The sequence below is a fragment of the Copidosoma floridanum genome, unplaced genomic scaffold (genome assembly GCF_036245765.1).
Source record: "Copidosoma floridanum isolate Cflo_tuat_1 unplaced genomic scaffold, Cflo_Japanese_pri ptg000006l, whole genome shotgun sequence".
In the NCBI taxonomy this organism is placed as follows: domain Eukaryota; kingdom Metazoa; phylum Arthropoda; class Insecta; order Hymenoptera; family Encyrtidae; genus Copidosoma; species Copidosoma floridanum.
Window position 1 is genome coordinate 23687229 of NW_028321883.1, and position 15260 is coordinate 23702488.

General features: G+C 39.0%; 2 protein-coding genes across 4 annotated transcripts; one reads left to right on the top strand and one right to left on the bottom strand.

Annotated features, from left to right (window-relative positions):
* Positions 1-676: 676 nt before the first annotated feature.
* Positions 677-5351, top strand: Swt1 (Swt1 RNA endoribonuclease). Of its 2 annotated transcripts, XM_014354192.2 has the most exons (11): positions 677-804; positions 934-1125; positions 1232-1988; positions 2052-2224; positions 2370-2597; positions 2663-2893; positions 2968-3219; positions 3294-3608; positions 3686-3840; positions 3928-4068; positions 4150-5351. In XM_014354192.2, exons 2-11 carry the CDS (start codon positions 961-963, stop codon positions 4397-4399), a joined length of 2667 nt encoding a protein of 888 aa, XP_014209678.2. In that variant the 5' UTR covers positions 677-804; positions 934-960; the 3' UTR covers positions 4400-5351. The 2 variants fall into 2 exon arrangements, with proteins under 2 accessions (XP_014209678.2, XP_014209677.2); XM_014354191.2 differs by having other exon boundaries at positions 1232-2224.
* Positions 4068-8407, bottom strand: Phyhd1 (Phytanoyl-CoA dioxygenase domain containing 1). 2 transcript variants are annotated; one of them, XM_014354193.2, is made up of 5 exons: positions 8244-8407; positions 6081-6224; positions 5875-5988; positions 5653-5803; positions 4068-4998 (listed from the first exon to the last, which is right to left on the bottom strand). In XM_014354193.2, exons 1-5 carry the CDS (start codon positions 8262-8264, stop codon positions 4580-4582), a joined length of 849 nt encoding a protein of 282 aa, XP_014209679.1. In that variant the 5' UTR covers positions 8265-8407; the 3' UTR covers positions 4068-4579. The 2 variants fall into 2 exon arrangements, with proteins under 2 accessions (XP_014209679.1, XP_089454429.1); XM_089598303.1 differs by lacking the exon at positions 8244-8407 and adding an exon at positions 6543-6579.
* Between the last annotated feature and the right edge of the window lie 6853 nt (positions 8408-15260).

Sequence of the window (15260 nt, forward strand, 5' to 3'; positions counted from 1 at the left end):
GTAGATAGATAATAAAAAGTTGACGTGGTTCGTGCTGTTTGCGGCAAGTTTACAATTTATCTTTTACCTTAAAATCTACCTCTAAAATCTTAAATATTCTACTTACCTTATATGGCTCATAAAATCGACAATATTTACAAAATTACAATACTCTAGGCCTTTTACCATTAACTCATGTAAGCACAAATTAATCCGTCCAAAAGAGACAACCGAAGAAAAAAGGCCTGAAAAAGAAGCACAGTCACACGAAAAGTCTCATAAGAATCGAGCATTGGATCTCACTTGATCAGAGAAGGTTGGGTTCTTTGTTTACTTATAACATTTAAAATTTACATTTCTGTAATAAATGTATTTTTTATTTAGTGAGATATATACTTGGCGCTATACTTTATTCCGTAATCTGCAGGCCAGTTAAAACAGCAGACGACGTGAAAGTCGAGAAAAAAGTGAAGATTTCATCGCTGTCGACTGTTGTCTGCTATTTTCACTGATGGCGCGCCAGTAGATTACGGAACAGATCGAGCGCCAGTTAATTCAAGGTAGTTGACTTACCAACCTGATGGTAACGTAGAGCGCAACCTACTATTACTGCTGGTGACGATTGCGGAAAACACCCATGATATACCTATATCCTACATCGCGTGGCGCGCGCGCGCGTGGCGTAAATGGGAGAAAATATAGGAAATAAGACGGGGGAAGCAATAAAAAACAAGTGTTGACAAGTGTTGTGTTGAGCTCTCAGGTCACATAAAAGCATTTGTTGTGTATACAGTGAAATACTTGGTGCCATAAAAAAGTCATCTTGTAAGTACGGTGTTTTGGACTTCAAGTGCAATGTGAATCATTTCACGAATCAAGCATTGCAACAATTGGTTCTGCCTGTTTACGTCAGCACTAATGCTCTATTCCGTCCTCGTTTTTGTTTTTACGAAGGTTAAATCCATAAACATCCTGTAAAAAATGTCTAATGTTCTTAACGCATTGGGAAAATCGAAGAAAGTAGCCTTGACACCAGGCTGGGGTGAAGCTATTTCTCGCAAGCATCCCGATAGACCTTTTTATTTCAAGGCCGACGAACAAGGGGGCTCATCCGAATGGGCACCTCCTATCGAGTCGGAGGACAAGGTAAGCTTATTTTTTATATCACAAAAAAACTATTTACGATTGTTTTGTGGATGTCAACTCATGTCTGTGAGATGAACAATAATTCCTTGCTTTTTTTCATGAAAAGTCTGCCCGCAAAAGTAAGAAGCGTAAAATTCAGGACAGAGACAGCGAGGAATTTTCAGATGCCAGTCCTGGAGTGGCAGGAGATATTTTAAAGAATATCATCGAGAAGCGGCCGAAATTGAAAGTTAAAAATGTATCTGTTCTTACGTCCCCCACACCCAACAATGATACACCTGCCATGCGCCTTTATCGAGAAAAATTGGCTCTGCGAAAGGCTGAAGCTGAAAGCAAAAAAAGTGGCTCCAAGTCAGTCGCTCAAAAGAAAAAAGATGCACCTACCGTATCAGAAAAAACGACGGAAAACTCTGAGCCTTTGACTCCATCACGCAGAACTCGACGCAGCAGCTCTGTTGCTTCCTCCAGCACATCAGCTTCAGACTGCAGTGCTGTTTCAAGTACAACCAGTATAGGCACTAAAATAACAAAGGCTGCCACTTCTGCATGCAGAGTTGATTCTCCCAAAAGTGGTTCTAACACTGTAAAAGCAGATAAGACAGTTGGAAGAATTCCAAAAGTCATTGTATCTAGAGTCGAGAAATCAAAAACTAATCATTCAAATAGCAACTCTAAAAGTGCCAATGACAAAGGTTCAGATGATGATGCGAGCCCAAATACTTCAATAAAAATGACGAGAAAGAATTTAGCCAACGAGAGGTTGGCTAAGCTTAGAAAGAGCTTAACCACCCCAAAAAATGAAAGTCCTGGAGCAAGCCGTGTTAATAGTAGTAGTGATGATGTTGACAATTCATCAAGTAGAAGTAAGTTGGATCATTCAACCCCATTTTCACCTAAGGATGCTCATACCAGGTTGTTCCATTTAGAAAATCAGATCGAAGCTAATTGCGGATTAATATTGACTAATGTTGAACAACAAAGAAACGAAGAACATGATATAAGCAATCAAAGAATTTTGGAAAAAATAAGTAGTAGCACAAGTGTATATTGTGAAGAAATGGAGTGGGAGGCGGTTGGAGATGAAAAGATTATGTCTGAAGTAAGTGTAATATTTTTATTTGTATCCATCTATACATTTAGTAAGTCAAACCAACGTTCAAATAGTTTCAATTTTTATAAATTACGGTTGCATTTAATTTCTTGTACAGTTGACACAATAATGAATAATACCATTTTGTTCAAAGGTTTACTCTGCTAGGGTCAAACTTTGTGAAGAGCCCTCGGAAACACTAAGTGAGCTTTCGTGCAATGTCTTACAAGCACCAAATATTCCTGGAGAAACGAATGCCTTTTATATAGTTATTGACACAAATGTTTATCTATCAAACTTGACATTCATTGAAGAAGTTAGAGATTTCAACTCTAATATATTTGGTAGACCCTTTATAGTTGTACCATGGACAGTATTACAAGTTAGTAGATTTTTTTTTTCTGCATTAGTAAATATCATTAAACAACCAATTTAATCAATTTGTAGGAGTTAGATTTTATAAAGGATGACAAAAATAACACAAGATCTGAAGCCTTAAAATATAAAGCTAGAAAAGCTGTTGATTTTTTAAATCGTCATTTTACCGCCAAACATCCTCGTTTTTTGGGACAAACGCCGAGAGATGTTGAAGAGAACAAAAAAAAATTTGCTACTGAGTGTCCTGATGATGAGATATTACAAACTTGCTTACAAATCAAAGAATCAGCAAAAACACCAGTATGTATTGAATGAGTGAAATTGCAAACGGGCACTCACTGACGAGTTATAAAATTGAATGATTTTTGTTACAGGTACTGTTATCATACGATAAAAATCTTGGTACAAAAGCTATGATTCATGATATTACAATACTGGGACGAAACGATCCTCTGGAAAAAATATATTTTTTGAAAGCAGCAGAAACTACACACTTTTTATCAAACAGTTTGCATGGTCAAATCGAAGAAACTCAAGGAGATAGTTCAATTTTACAACAGGAGTTACTCAAGGCAGATGATATAATAGAAGAGGGAAAAGCGATTCTTAAAACTGTCCTTTCACGGGTAAATATCAAAGTGATATTTTTTAATACAAATTTAATTTAAAGCTAATCAAAAGTAATTCACTGCGTTAATAGGTAGTTGCAACAGAAATGAAAAATCTGTTTGGAGATAGATGGGAAAAGCATGCCATAATACATCCACCATGGTCAGTTAATAGCGTTTTAAAATGTGCATTGAAACATTGGATGGCTGCTGTAAGTGAATCTTTCTACACTAGAAAGACTGAAAAAGTACTCCAGGATCTGAAAATATATTTGAACAATTTATCTGAAGATGGCAGAAAGTTGAAAGAGGTTAAAACTTTTTTATATAAATCCAAGGAAGTAATTCAAACTTTACAAATCACAAAATATGCTACTTTTAAAGAGAATATGCTGTTAAAAATAAATGTAAGTTGGAGCATGGATTAGTCTCATGTATTTTTTATTACTCGATATGGAAAAAATTAATTAACTTATTTGTTCAGGATTTAATGCAGAAATGTTTGGAATCAATGGATGAAGTGAAAGGCGTGCGATTTCTCGATTCTGTTGGATTACCAGATGAAAGTGAGGAGGAACAAAAGGCAACACTTGCATTCAAAGTATTAGAGGATGTTTATGCCTTTGCAAGAGATACATGGTAAATTTTTATCTTTTTCTAAAATGTAATGTATATATTTGAATCTTATTTTTGAAACTAAAAAAAAAAAATGATTTATTATTTCAGTGGTATTGCTGCTGATATTTTAGGACTGCAGTGTGCATTTGCGTACAATAAATTCAATCCATTACTCACGCCGAAACTCGCTCTTCGAGAACATCAAAACGTTGGAATTAGTGTGAATAAGCTGTTGCAAATTTTAAGAGTGTAAATAAAATTTATTTATACATTTAACATTGACAGTTTGAAGAAAAAAACAGTTTATTTTGATTATTATTATTCTTACAGGTCTCTGTCAACTAATTATGAAAATATTTGTCCAGATGATAAAATTATTCTTTCTTTGCACGAAGTTCTAGTGAATTTCTCCACCATTTTGAATGATTTCGATGAACTGTCAAAATTAACACCTTTGGATTTATTTTGCTGCATCAAGTTGAATAAGTCCAAACTCGAGAAAGGCTACGAGCAGTTGCAAGAATTGGCCATACATTTCTGTCGTATGGCTAATTTTCAATGCAATAACAGTGTGAGCTGAAATTTTTCTTAACAAAACTGAATTATCAACGGATGACGTGAGAAAATAAATCAAAAGCGCTTATTTTTTAATATGTCTATACTTTTGTTATATTTAATTACAACGCAGTTTTAAATGAAAAATAAGAATTGAAAACTCTGATGTTTCATCATCACAAAGTTCTGACAATTGCCCGTATGATCAGTTTGTATAGAGAAGAGGGAAACCTTCTTTTGGTGGCTGGAGCCAATTGTTCCTCGAATAGTTGACGTGGTGCGTTTCCACGATGTGGAACGTGTATGCATGTCGTGACCTATCACTTTTATTATCCTTGGAGAAGTGCACGACCTGGCCATGCAACAGTATGCACGTGCCCTTGCGTACCTCAATCGGTCGAAAGCTACTTTCCTGGTAGTAAGCTGCTGGTCTGTCGTAAACGAGCAACTCTTCAGCTAATGGATCCCTGTTACGTACGTAGCGTCGGTGTACTCCGCTTTTGTGTGAACTCGAAGCTATCCACAGGCAGCCGTTATCTCTCGTCGCGTCTTCTAAAGCTATCCAGAAGCCGATCAGCTTTACCGGGTCCGTATACAAGTAACTGGCATCTTGGTGCGTCACAACTGCATCAGTAAAATACTTATCTTATCATTTAATTACTTTATTTCATTTTCATGCATAGTTTATTGGGTAAAAATTTTATTACATAAAAAAAATTTATTTCAATGTTTTATAGAAGTAAGACTCTACGATAAAAACGTGGATTAGCCACTTGAAAAATTTAGTTGACCATTTTTTACTTCAATAAGTAATTATTATTATTTTTTTTTATCATTTACATGAAACCCATTAGTTTATGGTCACTTCGTGAAAAATATGCAAGCGGGTCTTTTAAAGGTTTTTTTTTTTTAAATAAATCTATGTATGTAAAGACACCCGCACATTGTAATGTTATTTTTCGGAACTAAAATTTTTTTACAAAAATTACGGGGAACCCTAGAAAAAAGAGAAGTTTCGCAAAATAACATTACAATGTAAAAGTACAAGAATTAATTACGTTATTCACATGAAAAACATTTTTTGCCGATGGTTGCGTCAAACCTGTGATCTGACAAATTGCTAAAAAGCAAAGAAGTCATTAGCTTGTAAAATAACGATGGCGATGAAAAAAGAAATGTGTAATTTTTCACTTGTACAAAGTAAGTCGCAAAATAAATTATATAAAAAAAAAAAAAAAAGTTCATTAACAATGCTGTGGCTGCACGGATTTTCCTCACCTTCCGAACCAATTCCTGGATTTTTGTAAATATACATGGACTGACAAACGGCTGGCTCGATGAGTTCCAACTGAAATGCGATTTCCTTCACTTTTTCGCTGAAAGTGTACTTTTTGAAAACCGGGTGCAGCCAGTGCAATGCGTGCCCGACCTGTACGAGTGAGTAAACATTTTTGTTACAGTAATATTTGTCAACGGTATAAACGTAAGCGGCTTGTTTACTTTATTTAGGGACACTCGTGGATGGACTTTAAGGCTCCCATTGTCCTCCAGAGCTTCCGACTCGAAGAAGTAACATATCTTATTGGCACTGTCAATGAAGTAGCGGTCCTTGCTCTGCGAAAAAAAAAAAAAAGGAAAATTTTCCAGTCACGTACCACGTATGAAGAAAAAAAGAAACATATCACGAAAAATGAATGTCCCTGCACCTGTTGCTGATCGACGGTATTGAAGATCTTTCTGTCCTTCTCGGGTGGCAGATTCGTCGTGAATTCCTCGCCCGCACCCCTCAGCTCGTCAATCTCCTCCGGCTTGAGGAAATCTTCGAGGACAACGAAGCCGTCATTTTCCAGCTGCGAAGCAAAAGTCATGCTCAAGATCGGCGTGCGAACGCTTAGTTGGATTAATTACCGATCCAAGATAGAGGGAAAAAACTCGAGGAGGGATGAAAAGTGTACATAGACACTGTTCGTGGAGGCATAATAGCAATTGAAAGCGCATCATAATAAGTATGAGCTCAGACTAGGTGCATGTATAGGTATGCGGAGAGCCATCAGACATAGGAGAGATATCGCCTAGCTCTGCAGCGAACGAGCGAGCGATAAATCCTCGCTGAACTGTAGGTATGTACGTGGCGCTTGAAATTAATGTCCCCTAAATTGTCTCTATACCATGTTATATACGGTCGTCCCCTTTGCTTCTTCTTCTTCTTCCTCTCCCTGTCACGCGCGTATATTCCCTGTACCTGAAGGCCTTTCAGCTGCTTGTGTAGGCATATACATATATGTACGTGTAGGTACCAGGTATACGAGTAGACGAGCGAACCCCAGAGTTTTTGGCGAATTCCTTCGACCCTCGCGCTAGTGCCTCTCTCTCTCTCTCTCTCTCTTATATACCTGCACGACTTTGTTAATCGAGTGCACGCGAGCCAAAAGCTTCAAAGGGATGTCTGATGGGCAACTGCGACTGAAAAATTTATACGCCCACGTGATCGTTCCCCCGGCGCGTGTTTAGCTTGTTGTGTTTTACGGGAAATCGATTTGCCGCGTGGACTTTTAATTTTACACCGCGCACCGATCATGGCCTCACTTTCGCTTATCTTTTTTTTTTCATCCCTCGTTTTCGTCGTGACAAAGATATTAATATTTTATTATATGTACACTTGATACGGCAGATTTTGGTTTTTTCACCTCTAAACGATCATGATGATGTCTTCTTATGGCCAAGTGGAATCTCCGGTTGTGGTTGAAAAATCGGTTGGAAATAAAATTTTCAACGTGTTGTTATCTTTTTTCGGTCTCGCATTTTGTAAATCTATAATGTCGACACGAATTCGAGCTAGTTCTCCCTTGACCCGAAAATCGTTTGTTCAATGTAACAATATGTAGAATTCACGTGATCGGATGATCAATCGATTTACCGATCTATAATTGTACGTTCTGAGAAATACGAGGCAATAAATTATCTCTAAATGCGCTAATTTTCACTAGAAAAAAAATATCCAAATACTTTTATTGTTAAACTTTTGACATTTTTTATTACTACGAGTAAAAAAAAATTAAAGTTTAGAAAGGGGAAAAAGGAAAGGAAAAAAAAATAGATTTGCCAACGCTAGCGTGTACCGCTAGTCCGAGGCAAAATAATAGTGTAAATAGAGAGCGAGCGTGCAACGGTGGGTACTCGAGGCGTCGGCCAAACGAAAAGATTCGAATCTAATACCTTTCTCCGCCCGCCGATACTTAAAGTAGGCACAGGCAAAAGGAACAAAACGATTCCAAGAGAGTCAAAGGTCGCTCTATATTATTTTCGCAGCCGCTGTCGCGCTGCACTGCAAGTATACATACACATGGGTACAGCAACTCTCTTCCGGGTCCGGGCAAATAAATAGGCGCATGGCACACACATATATCTATATGTCCACCGAACGTACGTCTCTCGATCGAAGAACAGCCCGAGCACGTATGTACGGACGACCGGCAGCAATCGCATCACTTTTATCCGTCGAAGAAAAATAAAAATAGCCACCGACACGTAGCGTTCGCTTCGTTAAAACAATCCTCCGTCTCGTGTACACATCGTGCTGTCGTTGCTGGTCTCTCTTGTAGGTTTATCATTTTTTAATTCACCCAAACTCCCGCCGATGAGTAATACACGTGTCTGACCATTTTATTCTCTCTCATGTTTTTTACATAATCACAAAAAAAAAAAAAAAATGTAAATTATTCAGCCACTGTAACGCAAGCGGCGCCAACTCGATTTTCACCAGTTAACATCACCGATTTACCTTTATTGCAGGTCTTACAAAAAATGAAAAGGAAAGAGGAAAGGAATTAAAACGGAAAAGAAAAAATAGTACGAGAGCGAGTGTATACCTGATTGACAACGTCTTTCATGTTCGATCGATTGAACGAACGTGTACGCCGGACACCACGAACTACCACACTAAAACCATACCGAGATGCGACCGAGAAAAGCTTCGACGGCGATCTAAAACACAATTGGGGTCGACGCCACTATGATATACTCTATACACACGACGGCCTCGTCCGTCCATCCATCCGTCTTACAACTATCCCACTCGCTTGGACCGGCAGCTCGTCAGACGCTCCTCGAATCAATCCGGTGCCCTCTACTCCACTCTTATCTTTTTTTTTATTCATTTATGTATACATACGTAGAAGCTCATACGAACGCAATTTTTTTTTTTTTCACTTTTATCTCTGATTATTTGAAAGCTCCTCGCGCAGATACAACCGAGAGCTTCGTGCGTTATCTCTCTCTCTCTCTCTCCCTCTGTATACATATCGTCAATTTTTTGTAAACACTCGTTTGCTCCGATAAACGCGAATAACCACACCGTATTGAATACAGGTGTTTTCTTTCTTTTGAAGCGCAATTCACATTTTTTTACTTCTCGTCTCGATTATCATACTATTTTATCATTCACTATGAGCTATTTGAGAAAAAAAAAAAAAAAAAAAAACCATTGCGCACTCAAGAGTGATGATGATGATGTAAGCGCGTTCTTGTTAATAAAAAAGTATCGTTGAGTTGAAATGATTGGACGTTAAAATACATGATGGGACTATCTCACGGGAAATTGTAGGAAAATATGGGATCTTCTTGCCGATCCCGATTATTTTCTTCCGGGGTGACAAGCACCGAGGGAATAAAAAAAGAAAGGGGGACGATTCATCGGGAGGGCAAGGATGAATTTTCGGAAGGTCGATCATCGACGGGATGAAAGGGTCCTGCGGCCATATACGCTGCGCCAAGGAAAAGGCTCATGAATAATGCATTACTTGCTCTCGGACCCTATGTGATGGCTCGCCTGTAATAAACGCAAAAAGTCGTCGACTGACACGCCACGAAAATCCTCCCCCACCCCCAGCCCCAGAGTTTTTGGAGCTCGGCCAGTGGGGCTGATATCTGTATCCATATACACAAATGTATGGTTCAGAGCCAAGTCGGATGGAGATTGACCACATGCACCGGATCGCCTACAACATATTATTTGGACACGTGTGCGGCTGTCAGGTTTTACAATATTAATTATATCGCTCCTTTTTCTTTGGCCGATTTTTTTTGTCCTGGCACGCAATGAGCGTCGTTTGTTTTAAAATCCAAGACAGGAAGGGCCAGCAATACATCTGCGACAAAGCTCTCTCCGCGATTGATTGCGTGCTTTTACAGCTTTCCTGTACATATATATATACAAACGTGTGATCCTTGACCCTCGCGCCTTGGACCAAATGTATTGTCTTTTGTTTTTTCTCCTTTCCGACCTAAGCATATACGTATAAACATGTATATACCGAGTACCATACACATATATAAAAAAAAGGTTCATTACCGATTTATGTACCGCGACTTACACGTAATGTATACGTGTGGCAATGATTTTCAGATCTTTAGCGATAATACCTGTCGTGTGGTTTATACGTCTGTACCAACTCGACGCGACACAATTTTCACGAAAACTAGTTTCGCCTGACTAGTTCCGCGAACGCCTGACTCGTTTGACACGTGGTCTTATGCGACACGTATAACGATCTATCAAAAATCTCTCTCAATTGGAGCGAGTGTGAAAAATGATAAACATGAACCATTGCAATGTAGATTCTTCCTATACTAGAAAAATTTTAAAAACTTTACTCTGTGTATTTAGTCATATTTCTACATTCCAGGCATTTTTTTCGATTTGGAGGCAATTCTGACGATTTGGACTGCGAAAGGGCATATGTATACCGATATGATTAATACAGTGGCGGTGCTTTCTTCGCGTATACATTCGATTTCTCTGTTTTGCAACAAGTTCGAAGTATACCGTCGTAGCTTTTTACATATATGCACATACGAGATAAAATCATCAGTTGCCTTGAACTTAATTGGGCGGGCGAGTCGAGCGCCAACGCGTCACCGTCGTCGTCCGGAAAAAGTATAGAAAGACAAAGACGTGGGAACCAAGTCAGGAGGACGCCTCATTGTGAGGTATCGCCGCGCGAAGATGCCTTGGTAGAAGAGAGGCTTGCTCCGCAACGGGAAAACGAGCCATATTATAAGGAAAAATATACATCACGTTGCCGCGGCTGTCTGTCTCTCTGCCGTTGAACCTTGATATTACATGTATAGGTGCGAGGTATCACGTGTGCCTCGGGATTTCACTTGGTGTGCCTGTGCTTACATACTAGACAGAAGTGGAGCGTTTTTGCGTTATTCAGGTGAACACCGTTTGTACGTTGAAAAATAAATACATCGTTTGCATCGATATTGGACATGTCTTGCTCATTGAACTTTTTTTCTTTTTCTTTAGATTTCTATAGCAATATAGTCTTTTCAAAGGGTTCCAGTAATTTTTCGTCGGGTAAAATAATCGTTGGTGAATTTCTAAATTTATACGTTTGGAGTCGAAGATGTGGAACATCGTGCATGAAAATTTCTGGTTTTTTAAATTCATGATAAAAAAATTTGATGGAATGAAAAATAAAAATGTTCGTTATTCATTAAATTCAAATGAACCATATAAAAGTGCATATGATTTATTGTTTCTACAATTATTGACGATGAATACATGAACCAAACACAATTTCACCCATGTGTTCATTTGATTAAAAAGCTCATGAAAATCAAAAAGCCAAGTACCAAATTTGATGGCTGGACCTACAAAGGGTTGTTATATGTATGCCTACCTACGCAACATAAAGTTAAAACTGCGGGTCTTTCAAAATGTGCCCTGTGCACACACGTGTACCTATACACGTACACCACTGTACACATCGCCGTGCCAGCACGTTTTATTTGCGCTCGTATGGCCATTCGTTCTTTTCTCTCGTACCTTTTTCCCGCGTTCGGCTCCTTTTTACGAGCTTCTTCTCGAGATAAGAAATAAACAGCATGGAACTAAAGTGAGGATTTTTTTTTTCTCAACACTCGCGCATGCCAACATCATGCTCGTGGCTTCATAAAAATATTGTTTGTTGTTTTTCACGCTTTATGATTTAGTTGAAGTTACAATATTCCAATAGTATAAATAACGATGTAACATAAATGGCTTCATAATTTTTTTTTAATTTAAAAAGGTAAATTTTTAAATATTATATCTTTTTTTAACCTTACTTATGTGTTAATTTTACCGGATAATAATAAACTTTTGTCGAGTTTTAAGACAAAAAAAAATCATTACTTTTGTATCTGTATATCATACATTATGGAATTAACTCGTGTCCCACTCATTTTAGGATCGAAATGTGTTTTCCTCTAAAAATCCACGATTTACATGCTGTAACGATTTGTATACTCTGGTAAACAATACAGGCAGACGGGTCTAAAAATACAGCGGAAAAAAGAATGAGTCGATTTTTGATTTAAGCGTAATCTCAAGGTGGAAGTGACTTTCGAAAGAGAGACAAGTAAGTACATACGTAGTTTCGTAAAAAAATCGCAGTTCTCGTTCGGGTGTACGTAATATAATACACATAGCGGAGGAGGACGAGACACCAGGTGCGAAACGACTACACACGAGAGGTGACTCGTACGATTTCAAGAGAGAAGAAAAAAAAAAAAAAAAAAAAAAAAGATGCATCCAAACGCTCGGTTGCGATGACGCGTTCTCCAACAGCGAACGCATGCAAATAATGTAAAATGGTCCCTTTTTCTTTGTGTTTCCTAGTCAATCACGGAAAAAAAATTGGCCGCATACCCGACCATAGATTTATGAGAAAAAAACAAGTGAAGCATCACCGGTACTTCCAGGTCATCGCGGGTCGGTGGCAAAAAAAAAAAAAAAAGAAACCAGCCTAGAGCTGCAGCAACGATCGAATTGTTCCATCGCCACAGAGGAAGATCCATTCACTTCCGAAATTTTTTCCCCGCGAATACATATGCATACACAGGAGTGATATTCGTCATCAGGATACGTATAGCTGTGCCCAACATATGAACCAGACGAGCAGCATATGGCTTCTCGGAAGGGGGAGGAGGAGGAGGAGGAGAGATGGGAGGGAAGGGGGAGGTAAGAAAGGAGCCGGTCGGAGGGAACCGGAGAGCGGAGGCTGCGGTTAGAAAGGTGTACGGGCCCCCGATCGCGGGACCGTGTAGCAGTCACCGGTCCGACGTTGCCGATCGCGAGTCGTGTCTCAGCGTTGGTACGATCGCCGATTTTTTTTTTTTTTTTGTTTTGCTTTGTTTTTTCATGCAGTTCGACTGTTGCAATTGTATCTTTCTCGCTCGTGCTCGATGATATACAGCCAAGTTAAAGTCCATCGTAAGTATAAACATGTAATACCGATAAACGCATCCACGGGTGCTCTCTTTTTGTTGGGCGATCGGTTCGCGGACGCGTTGAATGCAACGTGGGCACATTTTATACGCTTATACTCCCGTATACGTATAGACGCCCATCTAGAACGCGTTGGTCACGACCAAGTATTAGTTCCCTCATGCGAGTATCAATTGACAACGAGAGTGTTGGTTGAATATCCATACGAAGATGGTCGATGATTTTTAGTGCTGCAGTGACGTGTACATGTATATCACACTTGATTTTTTGTGCGCGTCGATTAGTGAACAGTTGTGGGCCTCGGTGCATTCGGAATTCATTATATACATTAGATCAGATTGTAATGTATTCGGGTTGATTATTTCCTCTCACTTTCACCTGTATCAAACTATAATATATTATACCCGTGCATACACCCCATACACACTTGTACTTCGTAACTATATGCGCACTTTGTACGAAGTTGATATATCATAATTAATCAAACATCAGATGCCATTGTTAGTACTTTCAACCGTCAGAGGTTGCTCGTAGAGATATACGGGGATATCGGTACTGTATATTTCAAGGATGAGCTGAAAAAAAGGAAAAAAAACGGGGAGTGAGGAAGATTCCGAGTGAAACTTTCTCTCGTCAATGTGGTATCTCTCGCACACGTGAGACAAAAATCTACGGACTTTCTCTATAAAAGCGGCATCACAACACACCACCTATGTACGGTACATATACCTACGTATACCTACGTGATTGCTCCTTTGACCGAACAGTTGTGCCTCGTTGTAGTACCTATATACACAAATAGTAGGTATCAGTACAACTGTAAATGAAATTTCACTATTTGCGCAGTAGTGTATATATATAAGTACGTCCAATAGGAAATCGAAAGGTCGGTGGTGCTGCGCATGGAAGCCGGTTATCTTTTGAGGTTGCTATATATACACGATATACACCGTACGGCTACATAAATACTAGGTACACACATGAATATATACTTACGATTTATTCGTACCACCACTAACGTCGAGCGATTGCGTAAACCTCAAGGCCCGTGAGCATTATTCTTTCAATTGCACCTGCAACAGGTACACTATACATACCTATACTCATGGATACAAGCACTTATGTTTCGAGCCCAGCCTCTTTCTGAGCGTGTACATAATTTATATACATGTATTAGGTACCTATCGAACCATGCATTTGCTCGCTAATTCTGTAAGTATTTTTTTTTCTCACGCATCACGTACGCGATCCATGTTTTTATTATCATTGAGATCAGAAATAATTCATTGCCCGTTGGTTCCACTAAAAATATATATATATTTCATGTGTTGAATTACGATTATCGTTACTAGTTTTTGTAAAAGATTCAAAGTTTCACTACCGTTTCAATAAATAAGCCGTACATCGAGGTGTGTGGAAGTGGTTTATAAAAACTCGTACGAGTCGAGAGATGAAAAAAAGGATCGATTTCTTTCCGAGCACGCGAACTCTCTATCAGGTCCATTCGTGGAAAGGCGTTAAGTATACGATGACTGCGTTTAAAAAATAAAATAATAATAAATAAATGAAAACGATGACTCGGCCCTTCTTCCGCGTCTGTGTTTAATCAAGCGGATAGCTTAGTCGTAAAACCTAGTGTTCATTTATTCCACTACGGGACCATTTTTTCTTTAATTTTGAAGTAGCACGCGTCATTTGAGCCGTACGTCCAACACATTGTTTAACGACCGTTAATTTCACGGGGGGGGGGGGGGAAATTATTTTATTTTATTTTTTTCAACGAAACGACCCATACAATATGCGGCGTGATTAACCATTCCACACAACGTAAAACCTTTATTTAGTTCGAGCTCGCATTCCCACGTAGCTGCATGATTCACGTTGATTTCGCAGCTGATGATGTTTACGCAAAAATATCAAGCGTACAACAAGCCACTGCGTAGATGAGAGTTGTACAGGGAGTTATCCGCGCGTATATACTCGAAGAAGGCCGCACGTGTGCACGCCGTACCGTCGAGTAGAGGTGTATAAAAATAGTGTCTCGCGGTGCATTCAAGAACGTAACGTGACACTGGCGTTTGTAATCAAACTGTATATCGTATGGCACAGGCCGGTGTCGTCGAGTTTAATATTATCCAAATCGCCTCTTCGTACCTTTACCCATTATGCGATATCAGACAAAAAAAAAGTCGAATAAAACGAAAACACGATTACCATTTAATTGAGTACTTGTTGGTCAACCATCGCAAGTAGGTATAATATATATATATTTATGTGCGACGATCGAAAGCGCCACAAAATCCACGCTCGCTGCGAAGGCGCGTTCGAGCGAGAAAACGAGCCTTTTAATGTGGAGCACGTCTTTTTTTTTTTTTTTTTTTTTTCTGCAGTACTTGTACACGTTAAACACAGTCTATATATACTCTCGTGCGCGTCTAATCTTTGTTTTTTTTTTTCTCCTGTTTTCTTCCTCGCGCGCGCGCTTCGAAAGAAAATTGCCGGAAAACCGGTAGTGGAAAAACGCTGCCGCTGACAAGTTAGACGCGTACACTAACAAATACCTAATACGTATGGACGTAGATACATGCCGAGCATATAACATACATATATA

Excerpts from the sequence above, each read along its gene's own strand:
- Phyhd1 (XM_014354193.2), bottom strand. The coding sequence starts at position 8,264 with ATGAAAGACGTTGTCAATCAG. Across the intron at positions 5,989-6,080 it reads ATACCGTCGATCAGCAACAG|AGCAAGGACCGCTACTTCAT; the intron begins GTGCAGGGACAT and ends TTTTTTTCGCAG. Across the intron at positions 5,804-5,874 it reads CACGAGTGTCCCTAAATAAA|GTCGGGCACGCATTGCACTG; the intron begins GTAAACAAGCCG and ends TCACTCGTACAG.
- Swt1 (XM_014354191.2), top strand. The coding sequence starts at position 961 with ATGTCTAATGTTCTTAACGCATTGGGAAAATCGAAGAAAGTAGCCTTG. Across the intron at positions 2,598-2,662 it reads TACCATGGACAGTATTACAA|GAGTTAGATTTTATAAAGGA; the intron begins GTTAGTAGATTT and ends ATCAATTTGTAG. Across the intron at positions 3,609-3,685 it reads ATATGCTGTTAAAAATAAAT|GATTTAATGCAGAAATGTTT; the intron begins GTAAGTTGGAGC and ends TTATTTGTTCAG.